The sequence below is a fragment of the Poecile atricapillus genome, chromosome 13, assembly GCF_030490865.1.
Source record: "Poecile atricapillus isolate bPoeAtr1 chromosome 13, bPoeAtr1.hap1, whole genome shotgun sequence".
NCBI classification, from domain to species: domain Eukaryota; kingdom Metazoa; phylum Chordata; class Aves; order Passeriformes; family Paridae; genus Poecile; species Poecile atricapillus.
Genome location: NC_081261.1, coordinates 11,841,851 through 11,868,175, shown reverse-complemented (window position 1 = coordinate 11,868,175; position 26,325 = coordinate 11,841,851). Strand labels below are relative to the sequence as shown.

Sequence of the window (26,325 nt, the reverse complement as noted above, 5' to 3'; positions counted from 1 at the left end):
TTGCTCCTGCTTGAAGAGTCCTTTATACCTGTGTGGAGCAAATGGGGAATTACACCCATTAGTGTTCTCTTTATGCCTGTTTAAGTGACTGTGCAAAGTGTAAGGTACTGGGGGAAAAAGCTCTAATTTGTACTCCAAAGTGATTTGGAAAGTAGTGCAAATGCAAGAGAAAATAACATCTTTCTAACACCACAAGAAATTGGTGTCTTGATTATAGTTCAGGTAGCAACATTTGGAGCTAAGATTGTCTCACACTTAGTATTATGAGATTTTTTTCTATTGTTTAAAACACTGCTGGATTTAAATTATTGAAAGAACTGCAGAAGAGCTTCAAAAATCATGTATTTGCCACGTGGCCAAGATACTTGTATGTGTTACTTCAGTTCATTCTCAGATGGTTTTTGAGTGGGGAAAATTCAGTGTTTCAATTCTGTTAAGGATATGGAGTTTTGAACAGGGAAATTCAATCAGGCTGGCCTTGTTATGGGTTCACATTATTAAGTCATTCATGGCTAACTTCAAAGCTTTGGAAAACAGTGGATGCATGCATAGACATGTCCATATAAATAAGGTTTTTGAGAATTTATAAGGTTTTTTTTCTCTCTCCACTTCTTACAAAGCTACTCTGAATGGCACCACTGAAACAGATGAATGGTAGAAATGGCTCTCTTCTTCTCAAACTGTATTTGTTCATTTATACATTCCACTCCCCAAAATCTCCAGAATTTCTCTGTGTTGCTGAGACTTTACAGCACATGAGTTCATCACTTCATGCTGACTCCATGATGTCAGGAGCTCTTCTCCCTGAGTGATGATAAGTCTTCTATCCCAGAGTCTGAACAGGGCTTTCTTTGAGTATTTAGTTACCTTAAATGTTTTTGTCAACGTTTAGTAGCATAAAAATCAACATCTGTTTTAGTAATTCTCATAGTGTTTATAAAGTAGAGCCTTTTGTGCTTAAAATTTTAAAATCTGTGGAGACAATAAATTATGTGGGAGAATGTTGGTATTGAATCAATAATTGCCAACAAAAGCTACCAAGTATCTTTAGTATCTCCTTTTAAAACTTGAAGTTTTTCTCAACTACATGAATTTGTTAAACTGTCAAAAAAAGTCAGGTAAGAAAAGAGTAATGCATTATCCAAACTCTCCCAGGGCCATCATTTGCTCCTTAAGGACAGATCAAATTACCAAAAACTAGGATTCTTGTAGGTTACAGATTATATGGTATGTAATAGGCAGAGTTTAGTTAGTGCAACAACCAACCACATGGTTCCTACAGACAAAGAGATGCACCAGCTGTCCAGATTCCCAATGGGCTTATAGCCCCTAAATTTACACAGAAACCATGCTGAGAAGAGCAAGCCCTTTTAAAAATATTTATTTAAAGAGACATGTGAAAATATAGCTATAAATGGAACCTTTTCTCAAAATTACTTCATATAAACAAGTATATAAATAAATGACATGCTTCTAGGTGGGAAACCCTATCCAGTTAATCTTTCTGGATGGAGTATACATAGGGGAAAAAGCAAATAAAAAACCTCATGCCACAGGAGGGCACTGTCACCTCAGAATAGAAATAAGAAAATCTTGCAAGTCTGCCAGTGGAAAACCAAGCCTTAAAAATTTCTAATAATTTTTGCCATTGAATGTTTATACAAACACTGAAATGGCACAATTGACTTGTGTGGGTCTGTTATTAGAGGAGCACTTTTAGAGACTAAAACAACTCTTGTGTGATAGAAATATCCCCAAAGTAGCATCACTTTTGTGCTACAAGTAATGAATATAAACTTCATCAATTGTTAATGAAGAACAACTGTGGCAACAGAATTGATCTTCTTTTCCTCATAAATAGCTTGTTCTCTCTCTCTCTTTTACTGTTAGCATGGTCAGAAGTCTCCTTTTCTGTTTCAGAGAACACAGCTAGTAGTCTTGGTTTATTTTAAAGGAAGGAATGGGTACATGGTATTTTGATGGAATAAATGTGTTTTCTTGGGCTTGGTCATGGTAGGTGGAAATACCATCAAAACAGTGGTGTGTGATATCTATAAACATCTCCTGTTGGAGCTTCTAAATCTCTCTAGTTCTTAAAAAGATGCTGGATTAGTACAGACTATAAAGATAATACTAAATGAAATCAAAAGTATTCAAAATTCATCCTTCATGAAAGAATCAGGTTTGGTGCCATCTTCAGACAGATATTCTGCAATAACAGAAAATAACTAATTGGTAAAGTTGTGGGGCATTGTCTGTGGAGCAGCTGATTTCCTTCCCACCATGTGCCCTCCTGGCAAGCTGGAGGGAAGCAAGGCTACCCAAACACTGCTGCAAGTGGAGACAAAATGAAAGAAAAGGAAAAGAATGTGGACAAAGCCTTTTCTCTTTCATGTCAAATGAGGTGCTGGTACCAGAGCTCTGGTGTATGTTCTGCTCAGAAGTGGCTGGAGACAAATCCCTGCCCCCAGAAAAAGCAGGAAAAGGGGAGAATGGGGACAGGAATCAGACCTCTCTATCAAATCAAGCAAGTATCAGCCTGTGGATTACATTGTACAGTGCAGCTCTAATCTAGGATGAAAAATCATTTTAATAGCTTAAATTGGTGTATTTGTACTGATGCATCTTCATTTGGCTTTTGTGCCCATCTCTTTTCTTCCCTTGACAGGGTCTATATTTGGAGTTTTGCTGGCATTTACTGTCTTGGTGAGGGCACTGAGTCAGCCTGCAGATACAGTTCAGTGAGATGTCTTACACTGATACAGTGGCGTAAAGAAAATATGATATTTGTTCTAAACACACAGCTTTTTATGCACATTCAGATTTAACCTGTTCCAATAATTATCTTGTGTGAAATCTAAAGTGACCTATTTTGGTTTTTTTTCATTTTCCAACAGATCAGGAAGTTCAGAAGTCTGTCAAATTCAGTATCAATGTACTTCTAAAACTGGTCTTCTATGACATGGAAAAATGATATTCTCTCTTACAGTGCAATATTTTTACATATATGGCAGGAAAATCATTTTGGCTGAAGTATTTGATCACTGGGCACATGCCTGAATTCATTTTCATAAAGACAGGACAGAAATTTGATCACAGTACTAATCATAAGCTGATATGTATGAGATTTATTTGTTTCCATAGCCAGAAATGAAAAGTCTGGGGAAAAGGTAAAACCAGAGGAAAACTGTTCCCTACGTATCTGACCGTGAGACCTTCTCCTTATCTCATTCTCTGCCAAATGCTCTTTTCATTGGTTCTGTCCTTTACAGCTTTTTCTTCTTTCATTGACAGATTTTTAGACTGCATAAGGACCAGAGAGTTAAAAAAATTGAGTCTTCCTTTCCAAAATTGCTCAATAATCTCTTTCCCTCTGAGGTTTAGCTGTAAAATGCCACTAATCGAGTCATAGAGAAGTCACGATGTGAAATAAAATGGTGCAAATATTTAGCCTTTAGGAAAAAGAAAGAAAACATGCCATGGCATTGCAGGTATTTGCTTTTAACAGATTTGCACATGGAAGTGGTGCCATTCCCTACCTGACTGCTGTCAGCACATAAAAAATGGGGTGAGCCATGGTCATTGCTGGTGCAGCACAACAACTGTACCGAGTGATTTCCCCAAAAAATCTAATAATAGAAATTCTTAATATCCCTTTCTAAGCTGTGATTATAGTTTGATTATGCAATGAGGTAAAACAATATTAAGATTTTGACAAAGCCTGCACTGTAGTCCATTTATATAAGATTATCTCTGGGATTCAGATAGCTGCAAGCCTGGTTTTCAATTTACATTCCAAGAGATGAATCCTAACTGCATTCCACGGTTGGATGGAGGGCAGGGGATGGGAGGAGATCTGCCTTTTTTCCTTTTTATTTTTTTTTTTTTTTTGGTGCAGTTTTTGAAAAGTAAGGAAGTAAGGTGTATGTCTGTGTGTTAATATGTCTAACATTAAACAGCTTGATTTCCTGTGGGAGCGGGCAGAAGAGAGCTGCAATTAGTTTATGTTTGTGAAATGACAATCTCAGCTGATGAAACTTCTGCAAAATGAGATGAATCATTACACTCATTCAAGCAAATGAAATTTATTTATGTATGACATGACTTTCTGCCCAACAGTTATGGATTTTGTTTGGTCCTAGGCCACTCATTCCACTTGAAGAGCTGTTTTCTCTGTTCATTTGACAGAATGTGTTCCATTTCTCATTAGTTTCTAATTATAGGAGGAAAGAATGTAATGACACTAGGCAGTAATTAAAATCTATTACTGTTGTCTGCACCTTCTCTTTGAAATCACAGACAAGATTTAGCCTGAGGTTTTTTTTTTGCTAAAAAATATCATTATGTGGAAATCTATTGAAAGACTGAATGTAAACCTAGGAGTGTTTGTTTCTAAGGTTTCCTCTGTGAGTGCCAGAAGTCTGAAAGGAAAATGAACATTACTGACCCAATATATTTGCCCATGATATGATTTTTTCCTAGTTTGTGACATAATTACAAACAACTTTTTTTGCTTGTCTGTAAATGTGGATAAACTATTACATTGGCATTAGCAAACACAGGAGGGTTTTTAGTGTGCAGGATTAGTATTCAGATGTGACAGCAGCAATAGGTTGCACCTTCTGTGGGTGAACCATTATGTTCCAGTGTGCAAATAATCTAAAAATTATAGTAATGCCTTACTGCTTTCTTTCCTGTTCCCCCTTGTCTAGGAAGCATCAACCAAGGATGAGAGCTCAGTGTCTCATCTCTGAATATTCAGGAGTCATTCAGGTTCTAAAGAACCTGTTTTGTTCACTGTGATAAAAAGTCCATCCAGGTCAGAGATTAGAAACTGTGAGGATGACAGGAAATCTCAAGTAAGGAGAGAAAGTAGAGAGTCACCATTTCCAAGCAGCAGCACCAGCTGGGGTGATGTTCTGTCAGGAATTTTGCTATGCCAGATATATCCTGTGTCCTTGGCTTTTTTGGATGTCTGGTTGTTATCTGAATACCTTCAAGAAAAGCTCTCTGCTTCAAGCAAATGATGCACATATAGCAGGGCTCTGTGCATGCTTAAAATAATGACTTGCCTAATTTTGAGTACTTAACCTATTGCCATAATAATGCAGGTTTTGATATAATGGGATCACCAATATAAGCAACTAAGAAATATGTTTTATTATATTTCATTCATTTCAACATATCCAGATGGTATATCCACTTTCTGACAGCATCCAACCTTGCCTGCTGCAGGGAGAACTGGAAATAACTTCTGTTTCTGTACTTCAAAGCATGAAGTACAACATAACCCTCGTACTTTAGATCAAACACCCTATCAGAATTATGAAATGGCATGGAATAAGGATTGTCAAAACTATGTAAATTTTCTCATGTTGAAATTTTCAGCAGTTTGCTTCTGAGAAAGAAAGCACAAAATGGTGACTGTTTTTGTTTTATGGGGTGGCAAACAAGACTGATACCATACCAAGGGTGTACATAGTTGGACTTTCTAGATGACTCTGCAAAGGATTTGTCTGAAAAGACACTCTGGGCAAGTCTAGGGGTAATAAGAGAAACGTAAGATGTAAAAATGGGAATTAAATAAATGTGGCACTTTGATGTCTAGGTTAAAACTGCTAATAAAAATTATATACAGACCTATTTGGTGAATACTATGAGGAGAAACTATATTATTTAATAATTTTGGTATAAATAACAACAGTCTTACAGACATGTTGGAGAACATCCTTGAAATTAGTACAGTTCCATGAGCTTTGTGCAAGTCCTGGTTGCTAAAATAACCGCCCATGATTAATATAGCTCATAAACGCCCCTTCTCAGATTTGCTTTTATATCTTTGTGAATTGTCTTGCATGGCAGGGGTCATTCTTGAATTCCTGTGAATGCCTTTCATTTGGAGAGAAGAGGAATTTCAGGATACAGTACGTTCAGTCTTTGGTTTTGATGTTTCCAGTTATTTTCAGGGCCAGGAGACAGTAGCACATAACCTGAGGCTGCAATATATCTTGATGTTTCCTTCTACTTCCTCTCCAGAGGAGAGAAGGCATGAGTGCGTGGAGGCAATGTTCTGCAGGGGAGCTACAGATTTCACAGATTCATTCTGTCTGAACGCCCCAGCAGAAGAAATATTTATACAAGGAAGTACCACTCAAACACCAGCACCTCCCTTCCAGTGGGTGCACAGGGAGATGACTGGGAAGACAGTACCATAAACAAAGAGCCCAAGGGGCGCTGGGAGGGAGGGATACATCTGGCTTTATTGCTCAGCTTCCAGCATTAGATAGGCTTTTTTTTTCAGTGTTTCAATTCCATTTATTTTTAGCTTCCATTATGTATTTTAGGATATTTCATCAGTGGATATTCAGTTTTAAATCCCCCAGAAACCAATTCAACTAACCAAGAAAAAAATTAATTTCACTTGAGTATGAGACCCTGGAAGGCAAAATAACAAAGAACAAAAGTTGTACCGATCAAACCCAACACAGTGGGGTCACCTACCAAATGTTGTGGGCTTCAGAGAGCTCAGTAAGAAACGAAAATATCTTTGAGCACAAGAACCCAACAAAGACACATGGTAAAATGTAAATTGTCCTGTTGGAAAACACTGTAGCCAAAAACATGTCCAAGAATCAGTATGGATTAAATGATCAGGACACTGAAGCAGCAGGCAAGAGATCTCAGGTCGAGTCCCACTTCCCTGATGGACCAGCTGTAGGACAGCAGTTTCTCAGTCCATAAAGTCATTTGGAACACCTGCACACTGTGTTCCAACAACATCTGGAGATTCTGCTCTAAACTTGCATGTTCTGCTCAAGGCATGTGAAGAACACCCTTCTGTGCCAGTGGCTGCACAGCTGCTGCCTCCCTCCTCTGTGAGCAGAACACGCTGTCCCAGTACCCCTGCACTCACTCCCACATGAGCTGTGCTCCTGCTGGACATGTGAAAGGCTCTGCAGGAGCAGGCTGCTCCCATTAATGTGCATCGTTCAAGAAGAGTGCCTGCCTCATAGGATTTGGAGCTGGAGTTACATTTTTCCATGAACTGAGCTTGATAAAAGGAATAGAAATTGTGTGAAGTCACATGTATTACAGAAATAAGTGATGTGTTACATATACATTACATACAACCATACACAAGTGACTTCTGCTTTTGAAATACCACAAATCCTACATACAAAAGCTCAGAATGAAAGGAAAATATTTTCACTAGAAGCATCTGTATCTGTGTTTAGGTTGGCTTGTTTGAGAGTAACTCATTGTCAACATTTTGTATGCATCTAAAATCTGTTAAAATCATACTTTAAAACCATAACATATAAAGAGATTACAAAATTCCCTGGAAGAAAGTGCTCCAGAGTTCACATCTGTGACTATTAAAAATACAATGTTCTTATTGTTGGTGTTCAGAACAATTTTTGATAAAAGATATGATAAATACATTTATTTTTCAATTCAAGACATTTTTCTAGAAGACACTATTGTGGACTAATATTTGAGAGGTAAACATGATTTTCATTCTCCTGCTACCAGTTAGCCTGAGGACAAGGCCTGCACTATGTGCAGATTCCAAATTGTTTCTGGTTTATTAAGTATTTTATCTTGCAGAAGCCAGGTGCAAAGCTTCAACAATGTGCAAATTAATCTTGTTCACAATCACAGTTAGCAGGTAGCAGCAGAAACATCCGCTGGCAAAAGTAGGTGTTGCAAAATTGTCTAAGGTGTGATTGGTGAGAAAATGAAATGGAAAAACCCTAGCTCTAATAGAACAGTTATTTATATGCTAAGAAAGGAGATGGCAAATGTGTGTGGGTGTGCTTTTAACCTCTTGAGCTTTCTAGGAGGATATTATTGACATCAGGTAGAAAGTAAAAGTGTTGAAGGAAAGAAAAAGCCTTTAAAACCACTATCTATTTAGTTATTAGAAGGGGGAAAGAAAGGATTTTCAAAATCAGAGAAGAAATAAAGACACTGAAGTAGAAAGAACTAGGTTATTAATGAAATAGTAAATAAATGTAGAGTTTAGAAAACATAGGTGTTCAAGAAACCAAGAAAGAAAGAAAGAGTGAGAAACTATGAAAAATGACAAACAATGAGATGATGTTCTAAAACTGTACTTAATACCAAGAGTAAGACCACAGGACTGCATGCAACAAGCCTGAAGGGAGGTACAGAAGTAAAGAGGATGCTTGGTTTGAAGATCATGCCTCAAAAGAGAGAGCTATGAATCATGAATAATTTATACCCAGTATTGCCATATGAAGTAAAACAGATCAAGCTTAGGATGTGAAAAAATCTTTTAAGACTACAGATAACAATCTTGAAGCTCCAGTTACCAGCTTCACAGCTAGAGGTAGAACTTCTAGGTGTATGTAATCACCTTAGTCCAAATCCTACAAGGTATATAAATGGCTTGATCTTTTCAAGAGGAGACCTTTGAAGAACTATTTATTTCTCAAACAGACATTCAGGATAAAAGTTCACAGCTACTACGAAACAGGTACCCCTGGGAGTCCCCATTCCATGTTGTAATGTGTATTGCCATCACATTGTATGTTTTCAGGCCTGAAAGTACAACCTCTTAATATCTTCCTAAAAGTGAGGTTACAACAATGTGAATCCAAGAGTAATGTCTTTTTAAGAGTTTTTTTTCTTTTAACATTTGAATATATTATGTCCTGGAAAGCTTTTATGAAGGAACTGGCAATTTTGGATCTGAAGAGTTGTGTGGCATACAGAGAAGAATGCATTTGGAGTGCCCCAGGACTGTGGAGAGGGAGCCGTGGATCGAGGTGTACCATGTGGGCTGAGGTGCACCCTACATTCAATGTAATGAATCTGGAAACCAGATCTCTGTGGGGTCTCCTGTCACCCTAAAATGAAGCCTTCTGATCTTGTTTTCATAGTTGTAGCCACTTTCTCAGGAAAGTAACTATAAACATAGATGTTTATGCATTCCTTCTAAGAAACGTCTTTTGATGGACGTTTCGCATGACCAGTGTGCTTGGGAAAGTGGTAACTTAATTATCCAATCCCTGGTCCCTGGTCATTGTCAAGAATCTATAAATACTGGAATCAAGAAATAAAGCCATGGGTTTTTGTTCTAACACTGAAGGTAGTAGTGTGAATCATTTTGTGTCCTTTAGCGACAGTCTCCTATGTTATTTTTTTATAAATTCAGGTGCTGTGTTTGTAAAAGAGAGGTAAGGCTGCAACAAGTGACAGGCATCAGAAAAGGCTGATATGCTCCAAAGAGTCTCTCAAAGTGTTTTGCATTTATCTTTCTGCAGAGGTTGCCAGACTTCAGAGTGGGGTGGCAGATTGGATGCAGAATCATGCAGTGGTCACTCACTCTGTGAGTCGTGATGTTACCTCAGATGCCATAAAGAGAGAAGGATATTCAAAAAACCCAAGAGGAAAAGCAATAAAATTGCAAACATTAACTTCTCATACCCCACAAAATATTTGCTTTTAAGGGACTCATGAGTTTCCTGGAAGTGATGTAGGCATGGAAATGCCATCCAGATTCCTTCAGGAAACCAAGATTCCCAGCAGGTAAATGCATCACTGCTCCTTCATGGTGCCCAGCCGGCAGGGTCTGCTCCTGGCTCAGCTCCTCATTCCCTAGGAAACACTTTGCTGTATGTGGGAGAGAAAGAGTAGCCAAAAGAGCATTTAAAATACTACTTTATTACCTTTTACTCTACTGAACTCAGAGGCTTAATTTATAACATGGCTTTCAGTTTTTCATGTGTTGATAATAGTGGTGTTTTCAAATTGCATCCCAGCAGCTCACAGACAGATCAGTTTTAAACATTTTATTATTTCTACAAGTTCAAAAGAAGATGGGTGATGGTAGTTTTTGAAAAATACATGTTTTACTGATGTAGTTTCCTCCTTGTCTCTTGATCCTAACATCATTATGTGAACACATTTTTAAGCCAAATGAATGTTGGAAAACAGGAATACAGGTGTAAACAAAGTTCTTCAAGTATCTCCCAGCATGAAACAATTTATTTGTTGTTCATTTATATTACCTTGAGCTAACAACTTTGATTTTGGAATACAATTCCACTATCATAGGAATTTTATCTCAAAGTAAAAAGAGTTTGTATCTCCCAAGCTTACATTTCCAGAGTAAATGAATTAAATGTCATAAAATTAATACTCTTCATTACCCTTTTCTGAAAAGCTACTTTTTCATTTAAATTTATTTTTATATTGGATTGTAAGTTTGAGGTTTTTTATGGGTAGTCTCTGCAGCACTGCATTCACATAGGCATACTAATGATTCTCATACAATTTTTTTTTTTTATTTTAGCTTTTTGCTCTTTGCACTATTCTCTAATAATAAATTATTTTGATGAAATTTTTTACTTTTCTTCTCACCAAAGGTATATTTTTTTCTCTCAGAATGGAAGGATAGCCAAAGGTTTTCCTATACCTATACTGGAAAGTATATTAGTTTTTCTCTAAATATTTTCATAGAGTTGTTGACAATCCTTGTTTTTCAAAATAGCAATGGGAAGAAAAGTAATTAATTTTCTTCATATTCAATAATATGTTTGCTTTTTCCAGGATGAAATCAAATAATAGAATTATTCAAGAACTCTTTTTCTTAGATCAAATCCTTACCACTAGAGCCAACTGGAGTGACAGTGTGCTGTCATGAATGCCCTGGTTATTGCTCTTGCATTTTCATAGCCAAATTCAATATATGCAGTTCCAAGATTCTGCTGTTTCACCCTAGGATTTTGTGGCAGGGACAATCTACTAGCTCTGTTACAAACTACACATTTGCTCCCATAAAATAAGAAAGGAAATTTTTTATGAACTACAAGGATGGTTGGAAGCATTCAAACTTGTTTTCTTCTGGTTTTGCATAAGAATTACAGGGTAGCAGCAGAAGATAATCAAATCAATGCTTATTCTTCATTGACTGTGTGTTTTTGCATTTTGCATAAGTAGAGAAGGAATATTATGTAAGGCCAAATAGTTATTGCTCTCTGTAATTTGAATGGGTAGGGTGGGAGCTCATTGTAGGACTTTTGGAGGGAGGCAAAGGAAGTGGAAGATATTTTAAACCTGTGCACTGAGAATGGAAGAAACTTTGTGTGATGAATTGTTACCTACACAGTATGAATCTACAAAGTCATGTTCTCAGATTAAAATAGACAAAATTGAGCTCCAATCAAACAAGAACACATTATTTGCATTAGTCAAAATTTTTCATAATTTTCTCAATTCTTGGAACAATAGGCAAGAAAGAAAAAATAGCAATTACTGGCTAGTTTAATAAACATTTCTAGTCTCTAGCATTAAGACACACAAATGGTGTTGTGGCACTTTACACATTAAATCTTGAAAAATATTTTCAAATTCTCCTATGTAGGGCATGATACAAGAAAGTATTATTACATAAATTTTATCCTGCAGCTCTTTAGCCTTAATTATGTAATCTTCTTGAGAGTAGCAAAGAACTCACTTAATAGACTGTATCACTTTTTGAGATAAGTGGTGTATTTTTAGCTTCTGTAATGTACGTTGAAATGAGGGCAATTATGCCTTGTTTCAGAAGGCAGGGTTAAAACACACATTATTTACAATTCTTAATTTGTTTTAACAATACAGATGAGGGAGTTAATGTCTGAGAAATATACAGTGATGATGACAACTATTTGAACATTACAACCATGCTTAGTGTTAGGCTGCTATATTCCTCTGTGAGAACGTGTTGTCAGCATTGTAGGATGGGATTTGGAATTGTAGGTAACATGGATCTAAAAATGTAAGTAGTAGATTTTGTAAAATTTTGTAGTCAAAAGGTACAACAGAGAGTTTCACTAGTTTGTGCATCACGTACACATTGTCATTTAACACCCTAGTGTATTTTTTTTTTGTTTCTCCCATTTTGTTATTTGATAGAAATAATTAACAATTAAAGCTCACTGTGAAGGTATCTTCTAAGTTAGTGATGTTAATTTAGTTTTATTTCCTTTTTACCTGTCTTTTTTAACATATGCCTGGATTTGAGTATTTTTAGCTCCCATGGATGCTGCCTGCCTCTTGTTGCATGTGACACAGACTTGTATGTCTTATTTCCAACCAGCCTTTAAATTATATCAGTTCAAATACTGTAACAACAACAAAACAGCATCTTAGATAAGTAGGTTACTAAAAATGCAATGTAATGACAGGGGTTTGAGGAACTAGAAATTCCACTTGCACAGTGAAGGGATTTGAATGTGTAAGAACAGCCTCAGAGGAACATGTTTATTATTTAGGACATATATGTGCCCCAGGCAAAACCAAACCTATTTTAAATGAACTGTCCCTACACTATACACATTATGAACAGTAAGCTGTCCTCATCTTCAAACATCATAATGAATTAGTTTTTCTCCACTGTGAAAGGAGGAAGATGGTGAATAATAAAATAAGGCCAAGGGAAGAAAATGTCCAAGACATTATCTTATGATCATTGTACTACAAACAACTTATTTTGACATAAAAAAGTCTGAAAGTGAAACATCAGTACAGAAATTGACCGTTAGTCCTACATTGATCAGTTTACAGGCTACAGAGGTTATCTAGTATTCTGCAGATGAAAGGATGAAGTGCTCAGAAAACTTCCAATTTGTCACAGGATTGCTTGAACTTTAGTTATCTCAACAGCACACTAAAAAAATATTTATTTATATCAGTGATTTAAACATGCTTATTACCTATTTTAAAAATTCTTAATATTAAGACTTACTCTATTCTAAAGTAATTATGACTATATATTGTTCTTTTACTACTACATCACCTGGTTTGACTCTTTTGAACCAGATTTCTCCCTGCAATTAATTATAATTAGATCTGGCTGCAACTGGCAAGAGTGACATTGCAACAATTTTCTCATGGTGTTTCTGAAAGTCACTTAGTGGTTGCAGCAGGATGATTTCATTGCCAAACAGGAATTACAGAAGGGAGTTGGGATAATATGCTTTGTTACAAAGAGTCACCAGCACTTATGAAAATATATTCATAGGGGCATAAGAGGCATCACAAAAATTTTTAGCCTTAGTTATGTCCAGGAAGTGTTTTAAGATTTAGAGTCACCCTCCTGCTGATTTTATCATAAAATTAGAAGCATACAAAAGTCTGTTTTTTCTTTCTTTTTAATAATTCAAATATTCTAAAAGATCTAATTATTTTCTTGCAATTAAATGAACAAATATTATTTAAAGGCAGTTTTCTATCATATCTGCACAAGTATATTTAATGCAAAACCAATCTTGCTTGTAACATCTGTGTTTTTGTAATTACCCAGGAATAAGTTCAGTGAAAATGCTTGTAAGATCCCACATTATCCCTTATTCTCTGCTTACTTGTATATTAATTCTTTTTATTCTTATCTGACCTTTCTGAAGCTCAGTTTAAGCTCTAGCAAGCCATACTTTTAGATATGGAAAACCTTATGAAAGAGAGACCCAGGAAAAAACCTTGACCTTCAAGATCTTTGTTTAACTGGGGAGTCACTGTGAGGAAGATTTCAGGCCCCAACAACCCTTTTCCTGAGGGACTGTCATGATTTTGTTTTGCTGATTGACACTGGGTCTGGGAAAAACTGGGAGAAACTGGGAGAAAAAAAGGCTGAATTGTTATTAAATTATTTAATTGTGACATTATTTAATGTCACTGAAATTTGAAGAAAGTCTTTAACCTCTCTCAAAAGATGAAAAGTAATCATCAAAGAGCCTTTCAGCTCTTTATATGATTAGGTAGTAGTGGAAGGATTTGAATGCCTAAACCTGAATCTCTATAGATACAAACCTGAACAGATTCTCTCGGTCTGTGAGATTTTTAAACATATTGATTCCCTAGGAATAGTGTTTGGGTTTTTTCCTGCCTGCTAATCCAAAAAGCTCGAACCCATCCCTGTGAAAGAGGCTGCAAAGTGGAGGAGTCTTTGTTCTCCGGGTGTTTTTTGCACTAACTCCAAAGGGTGATGTCCCCTGGTGCCAGCTCCCCCTGCTCCCCATCGAGACCTTCCTGGGGACCCTACAGCATCCAGCAGGGTGATGGCAGTGTGTGTGACACTACCCCTGCCACAGAAACTGCCAAGATCATTGTTACTGTGATCATAACTGAGCACAGAGCTGAAACCAGGCAAACCCTGGCTATTAATTATCTGCATTCCTCAGATCCACAGGCTTTTTTGTTGGATATAGCATTTGTGTTAAATTCCACAGTCTGTGCCAAGATGGCCTTGGTTTTCCTATTGCTCTTCTTCCACAGGATGGGTCCACAGTGATTTGAAAAGAAACTACAAGCAGAGGATGAACAGAGAGGTGTTTAAAGGACTAAAGAAGTGGGAAGGCAACTGTGTAGATTTTTATCCAAGGGCTGAAGCAGCCAGCACAGAAGAGACTCAAATGTATCTGCTCTGAGTTCTTCCAGCCATTCCAGGTCAGGACTCTGTCCTTCCTGTCTGCTCTCTCCTGTCTGGTGTCCTGGGAAGCCTTGTTTTGTCCCTGTAGTCTTGTCTCTCTCTACAGGGATTATATAAGGATAAATGGTATTAAGGAGCTCTTATTTTGCAGTTCTAAAAAAGTACACATACATAGATCTTGGAAATCTGCGTGACAGGGAGGATTCAAAATGCTGTTGACTGAATTAGTTTGTTTATTCAATCATGTAAAATTTCTTGTAAATTTTTATTTGCCATGCAACTAACCAACTGAAAAAAAAATAAACTATATAAAAGGTAGGGAATGAAGGAAATTGTATTTCTGTTCTCCTGTTTGAAGACATGATCCTGAAACATAGATTATTTTCAGTGAACCAATTGTTCAACAGTTACACTTTAGTAAATATTCATTAATTAATAAGATTTGATGCATGACTGACCAGCAGGAGTAGGTGGATTATTTTAGGAAAAATTTGTTGTTCTGTTCACATTTTAGAAATCTCTTAGCCATTATTCTCTAAAAGAATATGCAACTGTAGTTACCTTAGACTGGTTTTTATCCTCTAAGAGCAATATCAAACTGTTGTAGGCTGCCAACACAGCTGAGCTCCTGCTCACAGAATTGTGTGTAACCTGTTTAATGGTATGATATGAAAGTGAAATAATATAACTCCTCCTGTGTTTTCCTTCAGATGAAGATATTTGGATGCAGTAATGTGGTGGTTCATGAAAGTTGAAATAAGGGAGAGTTTGAATTAAAAACAGAAAAAGAATTAATAAGCAAAAATATTCCCTGTTGACTCTCTTACTAGGATAGGTGGCTATTCATAATGGGAATAAAATCTTAAGGTGTAGCTATTAAGGTATTTTAGGGTTATCTTAAAGATTTTGGCTTAGAATTGATGATTTCCATTGAGGCAGCAAACACAAAAAATAGGCCTTTAAGTCTATCGTGTCTGCCTTCAGCTTTAAATGTTTCACTGTCCTACAGAGACAGTATTCTTTTAGTAAGCATGTTTAAGGTAATAATTTAATATAGCTTTTTCAAAAATGAGGATATTGAGATAAATACCTTCCCAAACCATAAAGAGAACAATAACAACACACAGAACACTTTAATAGTCATCTGGGTTTTCTGACTTACAGCTTATGTCATTATTTGCTCCTGCAAAGTGGATACAGAGATGTTTAAATTCTGCCAAAAGCAAGATGCAGGTAGTAGTACCTTGTACACATTCACTAGATCAAAATCTTCAGACAGGAAATGTTTTGAGTTCTCAGAGGGATCTCCCTGGCAATGCCATATGCTGTAGTCAACCCATCCTGGGACCTGAGGCTGTGGATGGGGCTGGCAGGGATTTCTAGGTGCAGTGGCAATCCACTTATGCCCATTTTTAATGTCAGGACTATTTCTCAGTGCAGATCTACAAATCTGTTTTGCAGCTGTCATATTTTGCCTCAATAAAGAAGCAGAAGAAGACTCCTGGGGTTTTTTGAGCATTATGAAACCTCTGGGGACTGCATATCTGCCAACATTTCATTCATTAGAATACAACATTGAAGGAAAGTATAAAAGCCTGAAAACATATCCTCTTCCACAAAATAATAGCCCTGACCATATTTTCCTGATAAAACAGAAACCAAACCCAGATTTACTTATGTGGTTTAATAGATGCATAGCAAGATGAATATTTCATTACTGATATATCAATTATGAGCAATACACTGTCTCTATTGCCTCTTTAATTGTCTCTCCAATTAGCTCTCTAAAAAATAGAAAAGGAAGAAAATTAAAAGTATTTACAAATATTGCCTGACCAGTCTTGTGGCTCCTGTGTAGAGTTGTTGAGTTGCTATTTATTAGTCTTATAATGACTTTGTATCTAATTAAAAATTCAGGACAGGCTCTGTAAATAAGCAGTAGACAATGTCTGGTCTAAAAAAAGGATCTACCCATCACAGAAATGAACTGCAAACATCAGAAACTCCATTTGTCCTGAATAATTGCACATTTACAAACTGTTTTGCATAGTAAAATATTTTGTATGTTCAAAACAACTAGAACAGTGAGTAGAAGTGTAATTTATCTAGGAGTTGTATGAAATTCATGGACAGCTATTGATAGAAATAATTTCAAGATTTAAGCTACTCCTTTCCCCTTGGTCTGTGGTATGATTTCATAAACTCTCCAATTTTAGGGTATCCTCTATTTTCCTAAAGTCTCTCTACCAGTGCTGATCATTCTAATGATTTAAAAACAGTATGGTTGTTTTACACCTTTGATCATCAATAATATTTTCTTCCAGACTAGTTCCATATTTCCAAGTATTTCCATAAGTCATGTTTTCTAAACTCTTTACTTGTTATATTCCCCTGCACTACCCCATCTTTCTCAAAATATTGCACTTAAAAGTGATTTTTTTTTAATTAACCAAGCAGAATGCAGCAACCATTTGACATAATTTTTTCACTGTGAATATTTGTCCCAAGTCTACACACAACACTGAGTAATGCATCCCAGAGGAAGGTTTTTGCCATAATATTGTGCTCCCTGTCCTTTGTGGACTGCTACAACGCCCCAAAATTTTTTGCACAACTCCTGATGTTTTTGTATTTGTGCAGTTGATTATTTCCTTCCTACAATCTTTCCCTCTTTAAATAAAGTAAATAATTATAAATTTTGGGATGTCCTATTTTCCCAAAGTGAAATGTCTCCTTGATATAATCCATGTCTACATTATATTTTGCAAATTTTATACTTCTGTATAACTTGTTGCTTTCTTTGAAAGATCTCTTCATAGCAGTGTGTATCCAAATTTTGCAAGTTGGTGAATTTTTGTTCTTGAGACTTTTCCATCCCTTTTTATTGGAGAATCTCATTGCCATTCAGTGGATGGGGCCTTAAACTGTGAGCAAAGAGGTCACACACAAGAAATGGTAGTTCCTTAATAAGATATGCACTCTTTGAGCAGTGATTACTGACATACATCAATAATACAAAATATCTTATACCCATCTCAGTTTCTAAGTGTATGAAATCAACTGTAATACTTTATATAACTCAGATGATATTAGGTCTCAATGTGTACTCTTATTAGAAATAATCTAAAGTAAACCAATACTGTTTGCAAAAGTGATTTTAGTGAAAAAGCAAAAAATATATGCAAGTAATGTATATGGACTATTTAGTTATTTTAATGAAATATCCATAGGGAAGAAGGTTTACAGTCAACTTTTTTTAAGAGTTCTCACTATTAGTGGACAGTGGATTCCATTTGCTAAATTATTTCTTACTGCTTGGTCAGTGACTTTTGAAGAAAATTAAAGTTGCATATAAATGTTCTGTTTAGAAGGAAACAAGCTGGTAATTCAGGGTGACTTACTTCAGATAAGAGAAGAAGAGGGATGGTTTCTAATATTCCAGTTGGATTTTTTTCAGCTGTTGCTGGGATTTGCTGGGATTTGCTAACTAAGGGACAGAATTCTGACATCTGGTCCTTTGAGTTAATCTTGTATTTCTGCAGTGCGTGCAAAGGAAGAGCAGCAGATAAATGTATTAATTTCAGCAGGACTATCAGGTCTTAGGAAGCTTACACTCAAACAAGCCTTGTCCTTCTCTGCACAAAACCCAACCCACGTGTTCAGCTTTGACGTGGCAGAGACAGTGGTGGAGCTTGTAATGGCCAAACCTCAGCCATCCTCATCCTCTCTCCACACACAAAGCAAGCACAGCCCTCAAGGACCAGAAGGCGTTGGTTGCTGGGACGTATAAAGCTAGAAACAAGAATTTGTTTTGAAATTGAGTAAATTAAGAATGTTTACTCCAGTTTCAAATGTCTTAACACTAGCTCCAAGATGCTTTTGTTCTCTTATTGTTAAATTCACTATTCTCTAACACCCCTTCTTGTTCTGGTTTCTCTGGATTTTTTTTCACCTAAATTTAATTTTGGGGAAGAGTTTGTGGGAGTACAGTATAGCCCTTTTTCCAACATCTCATTAATTTTTCCATTGTCTCCTTCACTGTAGCTCAGATTCTATCTCCACCAAAGCCCTGGCATTAGTTTGTACTGAAATTCTGCACTGAGAGTAACTGCACAAAGTGTCAAGATTATTTTAGCTGTATGGGTACTCAGTCATTTAACTGGGGTACTCAGGCTTCACCTAGGTTGCTAATAAACTTGGAATCATTTTTTTGTCCTTACTGTTCATGAAACTATTGAAAATCTGCACATGCTTAGAGTGTAATTATTGGTAGAGTGTGGCTGAGGAATACTGGATGTAATGTAGGTGCCAGCATGCTCATAAGTCACTTAAGGAAGCCATGAAGACCCTTTAGGCTCTGCTGGCTTTCAGAAAATATTTGTAGGAAATAGACCAGATTCACGTCAACCTCTGTCTTATTGGGTTTTTCCCCACCTTCTACTATTTAGATGCTACACCTAGGTCAAAATAAAATCTGTTTTTGCATATCTGTTGTTATAAAATCAAAATGAACAATGAAAATCATACACAGGGGAACTGCAGCAGAAGAAATACATACACTAGACATTTCTCCAAATTTTTATACAGAGCAGGCATGTGAAATCAGCAGCAGCAGGCTCAGTAGCTTTCATGTGCTTTTTGAGTTAGGAATTGAGTGACAACTTTTCACTGCTTTAGAGTGCATGCTATCTGCTAATTACTTTATTTTAATGAAAATAAAATGGACTGGTGTGTGTCATCATATTAAAAACTATAGATGCTGCATTATGGGAGTACTCCAGATAAATACTAAAAGCTTGAATGACTGTACAATGAAAGAAAGATTTTCTTTACATGAGAAAGAGATTTTTAGTTCTTTTGTTCAGAATACTGTTTATTTCCCAGTATTCACCTTGTTCATACTAACAAAACATTAGAGAATGCTTTTGAATCACCAGTGCACTCAATCAGGGTATAGGAAGCTTGTAGCATGTTAAGATTTTATTATTTTCTGTCTCTGGTGAAAAAAAAAAATAAATTAATAAAGTTGATTAGAGAATGACTCAAGCAAAAAATAGAAAATAGAAGAAACTCAAATTCAGGCTGGAATGTAGTTATTTTTCAACGCAGACAGGATGAGACTGGAAGCACACCTGGGTGCAATGCTGCCATTTGTGCTGTCTGAGGGGAGATGTATTTATTGCTGCTTTGGGAGCCCTGTGTGATGGTGGTTCTTGGCAGCTATGGCTTGCAAACATGCTGCTCCCCTGTCCTCTTTTGCAACTTAATGTTTGTTTTCCTGAGAAAATGAGAAAAGTTAAATGCTTTCTTGAATACTTGACTAAATACCTTCCTTGGCTAAAATGGCAGAAGGCTCCATGAGGAATACATTTCTGCATTCTGGTTTTGCCCTGCTCATGAGACTGAACACATCATCGGTGCTTAATGTCCAGAGACTCAGGAGTTGGAACTTGAATTAATTCTCCATCTCTTTGCTTGTTCTCCTGTGGAACGTGCAGCAGGCTCCTCTCAACTCTGGTGTACCTCACTTTCCTTTTTGAATATAACAGCAATGCTGGCCTTTTATTTTAGAAATAAAATGGGTGGGGGTACTTCTGAAGTCACCATGAACACAAATGTCTGAATTTAAATTAAGATTCTTGCCAGAACTATAAAGTAAGGTAAAAATTGGAAGCAGCCTGAAAAAAAAACCCAACCTGCTTGCATTTCATTGGTTTTTTTTGAAAGTAAGAAACGAAAGATATCATGCACATAGAAGAATATTAATATGCTGTTCCTCTTTACATCCCTCCTCATTGTCACTGGTTTTCTTTCCACTGAGAAATAAAACAATATATATGTCTAAAAAATATTTTTTTCTTTCAGTTAGTAGGGTTAAAATTGTATTTTTAAACACTGAGTACTTCCTCATTTATCATTCTAAATTCCATTGCTTGTTTCCAAGGAGATAGAAATATGAAGGAAAGGCATCTGAGACTGATTTGTAAGGCTTTTCTCTTTAATGAGAGTTGAACGTGCCTTATTTTAAGGAACAAAGTAAACTTGGAGCCTCTGTAGTAAAGAGGTTGGCACTCTGAGTTTCATTTTTGTGCAGGCTTACTTTCTGTGTCTGGCAGTGGGGAGGGGATTGTAAAATGTTCAGTGCAGTGTCAGATCATCCTTTAGTGCCTCAGTTCTGCTCTTTTCTGCACTGAAGCACTGAGAGTTCCCTCACCCATCCACCCTTTGTAGTAGTGGATTTCTCCTGACAGTCAAAAGTTTTTTTGGGGGGGACAAGTATGGACAGTAGACAAGAATTATTTTTTTTTCCTGTGAGGAGTTCAGAAATGCCAAATCCTGGATGGTTCCATCGATGTTGAAAAGCCTGTAATTGTTCAGTGCAGTGTAAATGCTAAGTTCTAACCAGAGATCTCTATCTTGGTTTAATTCTGTTAATAAAATCCAAACTGAACCTGGAGGTAAAGCCTCCAGTTGTCTTACCTGAAGTAGTCTTCACCACCTCAGTTGTGTTTCTTAGTCCTGTAAAGGCGAACTGGTAAAGCCTCCAGGAGCGGGTGTCCCCCACCTCCACCGAGCTGCGCTTCCACTGGTAAATGATCTCTTCTCTAGGGTAGCCATCTTATTGCAATGGAAAACACAGAATGCTTTGTTTCATAGTCACTGCTAGAGTTTAGGGTGCTTTGGGGAGTAAAAATACTACTATCTATTTCTGGAAAAAACTGGAGAAGCATATTGCAAGTAAATTATAGATACGTTTTTCTCAAGTTACTTACTAGCACCTTTTACTTAATGTCACATTTCATTAATTATAAATTATATTAGCACTTGAGACAAATGTTTCAAAAATAGGTTTTTCACTTTTGTGGACCTAGTAGGATGCAATTTTGCCCATCCTCCAGTTCAATCTGCAGCTGGACCAACAATTCACACCTTGATCTAACCACAAAATGTCAAACTCTTGACTCAGCTGAGCAACAGTAAAACACCTGTGCACAGAGAGAAAGTGGAAGGCCAGAACAACTTGATGCTGAAAGTACAAATTTCTTGTTTTATGGTCAGATATAAGCATAAATTAATCACATATGGTCCAGAAATGTTGTAATTTTTTTATAGCTGTTCTTAATAATATTTGTGAACATATATGATACATGTACTGAAAAAAGATCAAAATAAATGTAAAAACCAGTGACTCTGAGTATGTAAAAATAAATTTATAATAAGAAGTTCAGTGTGGGTCAGAAAAAGGAATCTTTTTAAACATGTTACTTACAGCTTGAAAATTCCAGTGGGCAAGAGTGAACATCCATTGGGAAGTTGTGTAACTGTAGCTGACACTCAGCATCAATTGTCAGCCTGAGAAGAAAGAGATCAGGATACAGGGAAGTTTGTCCTGAAAGCTACATCATGGCAAGCAAAGCAAAGCAAGATTCTTACTAATATGGATCTTGGCTATAAAATATACAAGCACTATATATCTATATCTATCTATATCTATATCTATATCTATCTATATCATCTATATCTATACCTATATCTATATCTATATCTATACCTATATCTATATCTATATCTATACCTGTATCTACATCTATATCATCTATATCTATATATATGTATATCTATATCATCTATATCTATACCTATATCTATAACTATATCTATACCTATATCTATATCTATACCTATATCTATATCTATATCTATATCTATATCTATATCTATATCTATATCTATATCTATATCTATATCTATATCTATATCTATATCTATATCTATATCTATATCTATATCTATATCTATATCTATATCTATATCTGTATCTAATCTATATCTATATCTATCTGTCTATCTATCTATCTATATCTAGTAGACTATTGCTATCTATATAATTATTGGAATATTCCAAGCACAGGAAGACATCATGGTTACTGATAAGCAATATTTCTTTTTTGGTTCTCCAGAACCTGATCATCTACTTTCTGGACTGTGTAATGGAAGAAGGTAATAAAGTTCTGTTCCTGTGCATCTGAAATGGCAACATTACTCATGACTGACAAATCCATAAGTAGATATACATGTCATCTCATGAGCAGTGACAAATCTTTGTGTCACAACATGCCATAATGCACTAGGAAAATGTATTTTACGTGACAAAAATTCTATTTCAGAAATGATGGATAGGAGTCCAAATTTAGACATCTGCATTCAAGACAGCCATCTAGACTCCCTTCACAGCTAGTGCAGAGGCACTCTGAGGATACATTTCCTCTCACTCCAAAATAAGACATTTAAATTTAATCAGAAGAAAAATGTACCAAAAGGTGTTTGTCTCCACTGAATATTAGGAGAGTCTCCATGATTACTCAGGTAGTGTAGGTGCTAAGCTCAGGAAAAGACAATCACTTTTAGAAATCCCAAGTAAGATGAAATGTACCCCCTGGTGTTCCTGCTAAAAACTCTGTCATTTTTCATTTACTCCCAACCCAGCCATGAGCTGAAGGACACTTGGATTTTGGAAGAGGGGGAAGAGGTAGGGTGAGAGATGGAAAAAGGAAAGGGTGGGGTAAAATGTTTGTTCCACAAGGTGTCTCTAGGAAAGCTGCAGGTTTCTGGTTTTTGCTGATTCTGGGGTGCCTAAATGATGAGCCCTGGTTTGTCTCCAGGTTCCTGAATGAAGGTGTTGTGGGAAAATGACCCTGAGTCTCATCCTGTGGGATGCAGAGGAATGCTGGATCAACCAAGTTAATGGAGTCCAAAGACAACCTTTCTGCATTAGGAATTTAGGAAGACATTTAATTTCCCTGTCTCCCTTCCTCTTCTCATTTGCATCATCATCAGTACCACAGATACTTGATTTCCTGCTGGACAGGGTGGTTCTTAAACCTGGGGGATGTGACTGAGAGAAATCAATCAGCCCTTCAGGATCCCTCTTCAGGACAGAATCCCAGCTGTGTGATACTATCACATCTCATTTCTGAGTTAATCGAGGTTGAATCCTTGGTGCTTGCTGTGACTCACCAGCACAATTAAATATACATTCATAGCAGATACCTGTTTCCAAATTCTACCAGATACATCTCTTTCTAGTGAGAGAAACCAAGGAATTTGAAGAGAAAGGTAATAAAATCCAAACAGACAGTAGTGCAGCCAAGTCCAAATTTAACATTTGAAAAGTGGATCCAGGCTCATCTTCACCAGACTAACTTTGATTTGCATTGGATTTCAATTCTGATTATTCTATTTTCTCTTCTGGAGATGGAATATTCAATAAATGTAAAATAACTATGAAATAAAACTCTCTTTTGTAATTCAGACAGTTGCAACATTAAAAGGTTGTCTTAACCAAAGCCTCACATCTATTCATTAAGCTTATGAGTGTACTTTTTCTCAAAATCTTATTTTTGGCACCCAGTAAAGCAAAAGCAAAAAAAAACTTTGACAAAATTCAGTTGAAAACTCAGATAATCTTATGTCTATCATCTTTCATTCTATACTCTCATTTTAAATTATAAATTCTCTTGAAAACATGCTGTGTTTATCTGTATTTTTTCATTAACCCAATTATATCACATACAAGAAAATGTATAGAAAACCCCACAGGATTTTCACATTTAGGAAGTATCTTATGATCATTTGGAATATGATATTTGAGTTGTTACATATGGCATATGCATCCTTAATTATTGAAAATGTAATTTGTCTTGACAGAAAAACTAGACATGTGACTGAGGCACTTGGAGATGTTGAGCATATCAAATTCAGATCCATGAAATTTTGGTGGAATGGGGCATATCCATAGGTTTGAGTAAAATATTCAATGCTGGGATGGCAAAATCTTATTTGCCTAAGATATTTGAGGAATAAATTGCTTTTTCAGGGTGGAGTTTAATCTGGTTAAACTAATCAATTCAGAATAAGAGGCCTTAATAGCTTCTTTTATATCCTCTACTTAATTCAAGGATATTTCACATTTATCAGTTTAACACAATAAAAAATTAAAAGGGACCAAACCAAAGGCAAACAATAAAACATAGCAAAAAATAAATCATAGAAAGTGATGACTAATTAGTATAAAAAATGCCTATATTAATGTCAATATAGGAAGGTGACTATTGTGGAGCAAGACACTACAATCTGTAAGAAGAAATACAATTTCTTATTGTGCCAATATAGAATAAATTTCATAGAACTGATACCTTCTAAATTCTTCCCTTTTCCAGGGCTGTTTACATAAATATATAGGAAAACACAATATTTTTTCCTTCAGTTTAATGTCAAAACACCTGAATTCACAGGAGTTTTCTCTTTGGCTTTTCTTAGAAAAAATGAAATGAAAGTTGGGTACCTCAATGTGTACAAGACTCTGCCGTCATTCCAGATCCTGAGCATCCTGTTAGGAGTTGTTATCCAATGAGCATCAGCCTTCTTGGAATTTCGGAAAAATGTGTCTGGTATCCAGATCTTCCCAACCATGTTACTGTTTAATCTGAGCACTTTTATAGTGCTGTTGAACTTCAGACGTCTGTCATACCACGTTTGGGCGAAAAATATATCAATTGTATATTCCTGTTGTGTTAACCAGAAATACTGATGAAAACATAGCACTCAGCATTCCACATAACTCCTGATATGTTTTCCTTAATTTCATATGAAAATCCTGTGAGCTACAGAAGGTGATACCAGACCTGATAAAACCAATCTCTTTTGGTGAAGTTTTGAGGCATGTTTTACCAAAGATTATTGTTTTAAAACAATTTATTATTTTACCATTAAGGGTAAAACTAAGGTGAAAGGGAGTGTTATATGCACTTAATTCTGTCCCCCCACATCTCAGCCCACACCTGCTCAGGTCAGAGAACAATTAATCATTCCCTTGGATCTAGGACAGGAAAAGCTTGAGCTGACTTAATTCCTTGTGTTAATCTTAGAAATGATGAAGTCTTTGGAGGGGTTTTAGGCCTTTTTCTTATTATCTCTTGGTGGGAAGAGTGTTAATATCCCTCATGAATGGTTTTCCTGATTTTGTAGAAATCTGGAAGCTCAGTTTTACCAGAGTTAAACTGTTGCAAAGCATTTGAAAGCAGAGCACATAAAAATGTGAGGATATATTTGAACTATTATTTTTGCAGTTTTTCAGCATATAGCTCAGTTTTCTGGTTTGTACAGTTACACCTCACAAAGTCCTCCCACCCATAATTAAAATGAGATTTACAAAATAATATAGGTATGCCACAACATTAAGAACTAGTGGAAGCTGTGTAATGTCAAAATGATGGAGACTTTGTAACAAGGCAAAGGGGTAATCCTTTACCTACCATATTGATAGCATTCACAGGGCCGATGCTGTTTACGTACATGTCAGTGTGAATTATTGTCGGTTTAACTGCAAGAGAAACAAAAGGAATCAGTAACCAACCAAGGTCAAAATCAACTACATGAAAGTCAAGCTTGAGCATGTTACTATGGTTTCTCTCCTCTGTGGTTGCCTCACATTTAAATGTGCGCATAAAATAAATACAAATTTGCAACAATGTCTTCAGTCTGAAAATAGTTGGAGACGCTGTGAGACAAATTCTTACATCATTTATTCTATCAAAACAAATTCCCTTATGCTACAAGAGCAAATACTGAAACCAGTGTTGATAGCTGAGAGAGGCTCGTCTGACTGAGAGGATTTACATTTTGTGTCAGGTCACAGTAACGCATCAAAACAAAACACTATCAACAAAAGAAAACTGATTTCTCTTACAATGCCTTGCATCACTTGTTTTATGTTATAATGCCAAATGCAACATGACTGTTGTTAACCAGAGTAGGTGGCTGTAGATAAATAAAAATTCTGTGAGCCTAAAGACAAAAATACCTAAGGCTCTAAGGCAGAAAATAAG

At 36.2% G+C, this 26,325-nt stretch overlaps 1 protein-coding gene across 5 annotated transcripts in view; it reads right to left on the bottom strand.

The window, feature by feature from the left end:
* The window catches only part of GABRG2 (gamma-aminobutyric acid type A receptor subunit gamma2), a 65,723-nt gene that overhangs the window by 13,092 nt on the left and 26,306 nt on the right, over window positions 1–26,325 (bottom strand). For 4 of the 5 annotated variants that reach the window (XM_058848570.1, XM_058848571.1, XM_058848569.1 and 1 more), the window contains exons 1-4: window positions 25,753–25,809; window positions 24,783–25,003; window positions 21,708–21,790; window positions 20,918–21,055 (exon numbers count right to left, since the gene is read on the bottom strand). In XM_058848570.1, coding sequence (XP_058704553.1) covers window positions 20,918–21,055; window positions 21,708–21,790; window positions 24,783–25,003; window positions 25,753–25,794 — 484 coding nt within the window. In that variant the 5' untranslated portion in view covers window positions 25,795–25,809. Of the gene's footprint in view, window positions 1–20,917; window positions 21,056–21,707; window positions 21,791–24,782; window positions 25,004–25,752; window positions 25,821–26,325 lie in introns of those variants that run through there. The other variant, XM_058848568.1, reaches the window with a different exon arrangement.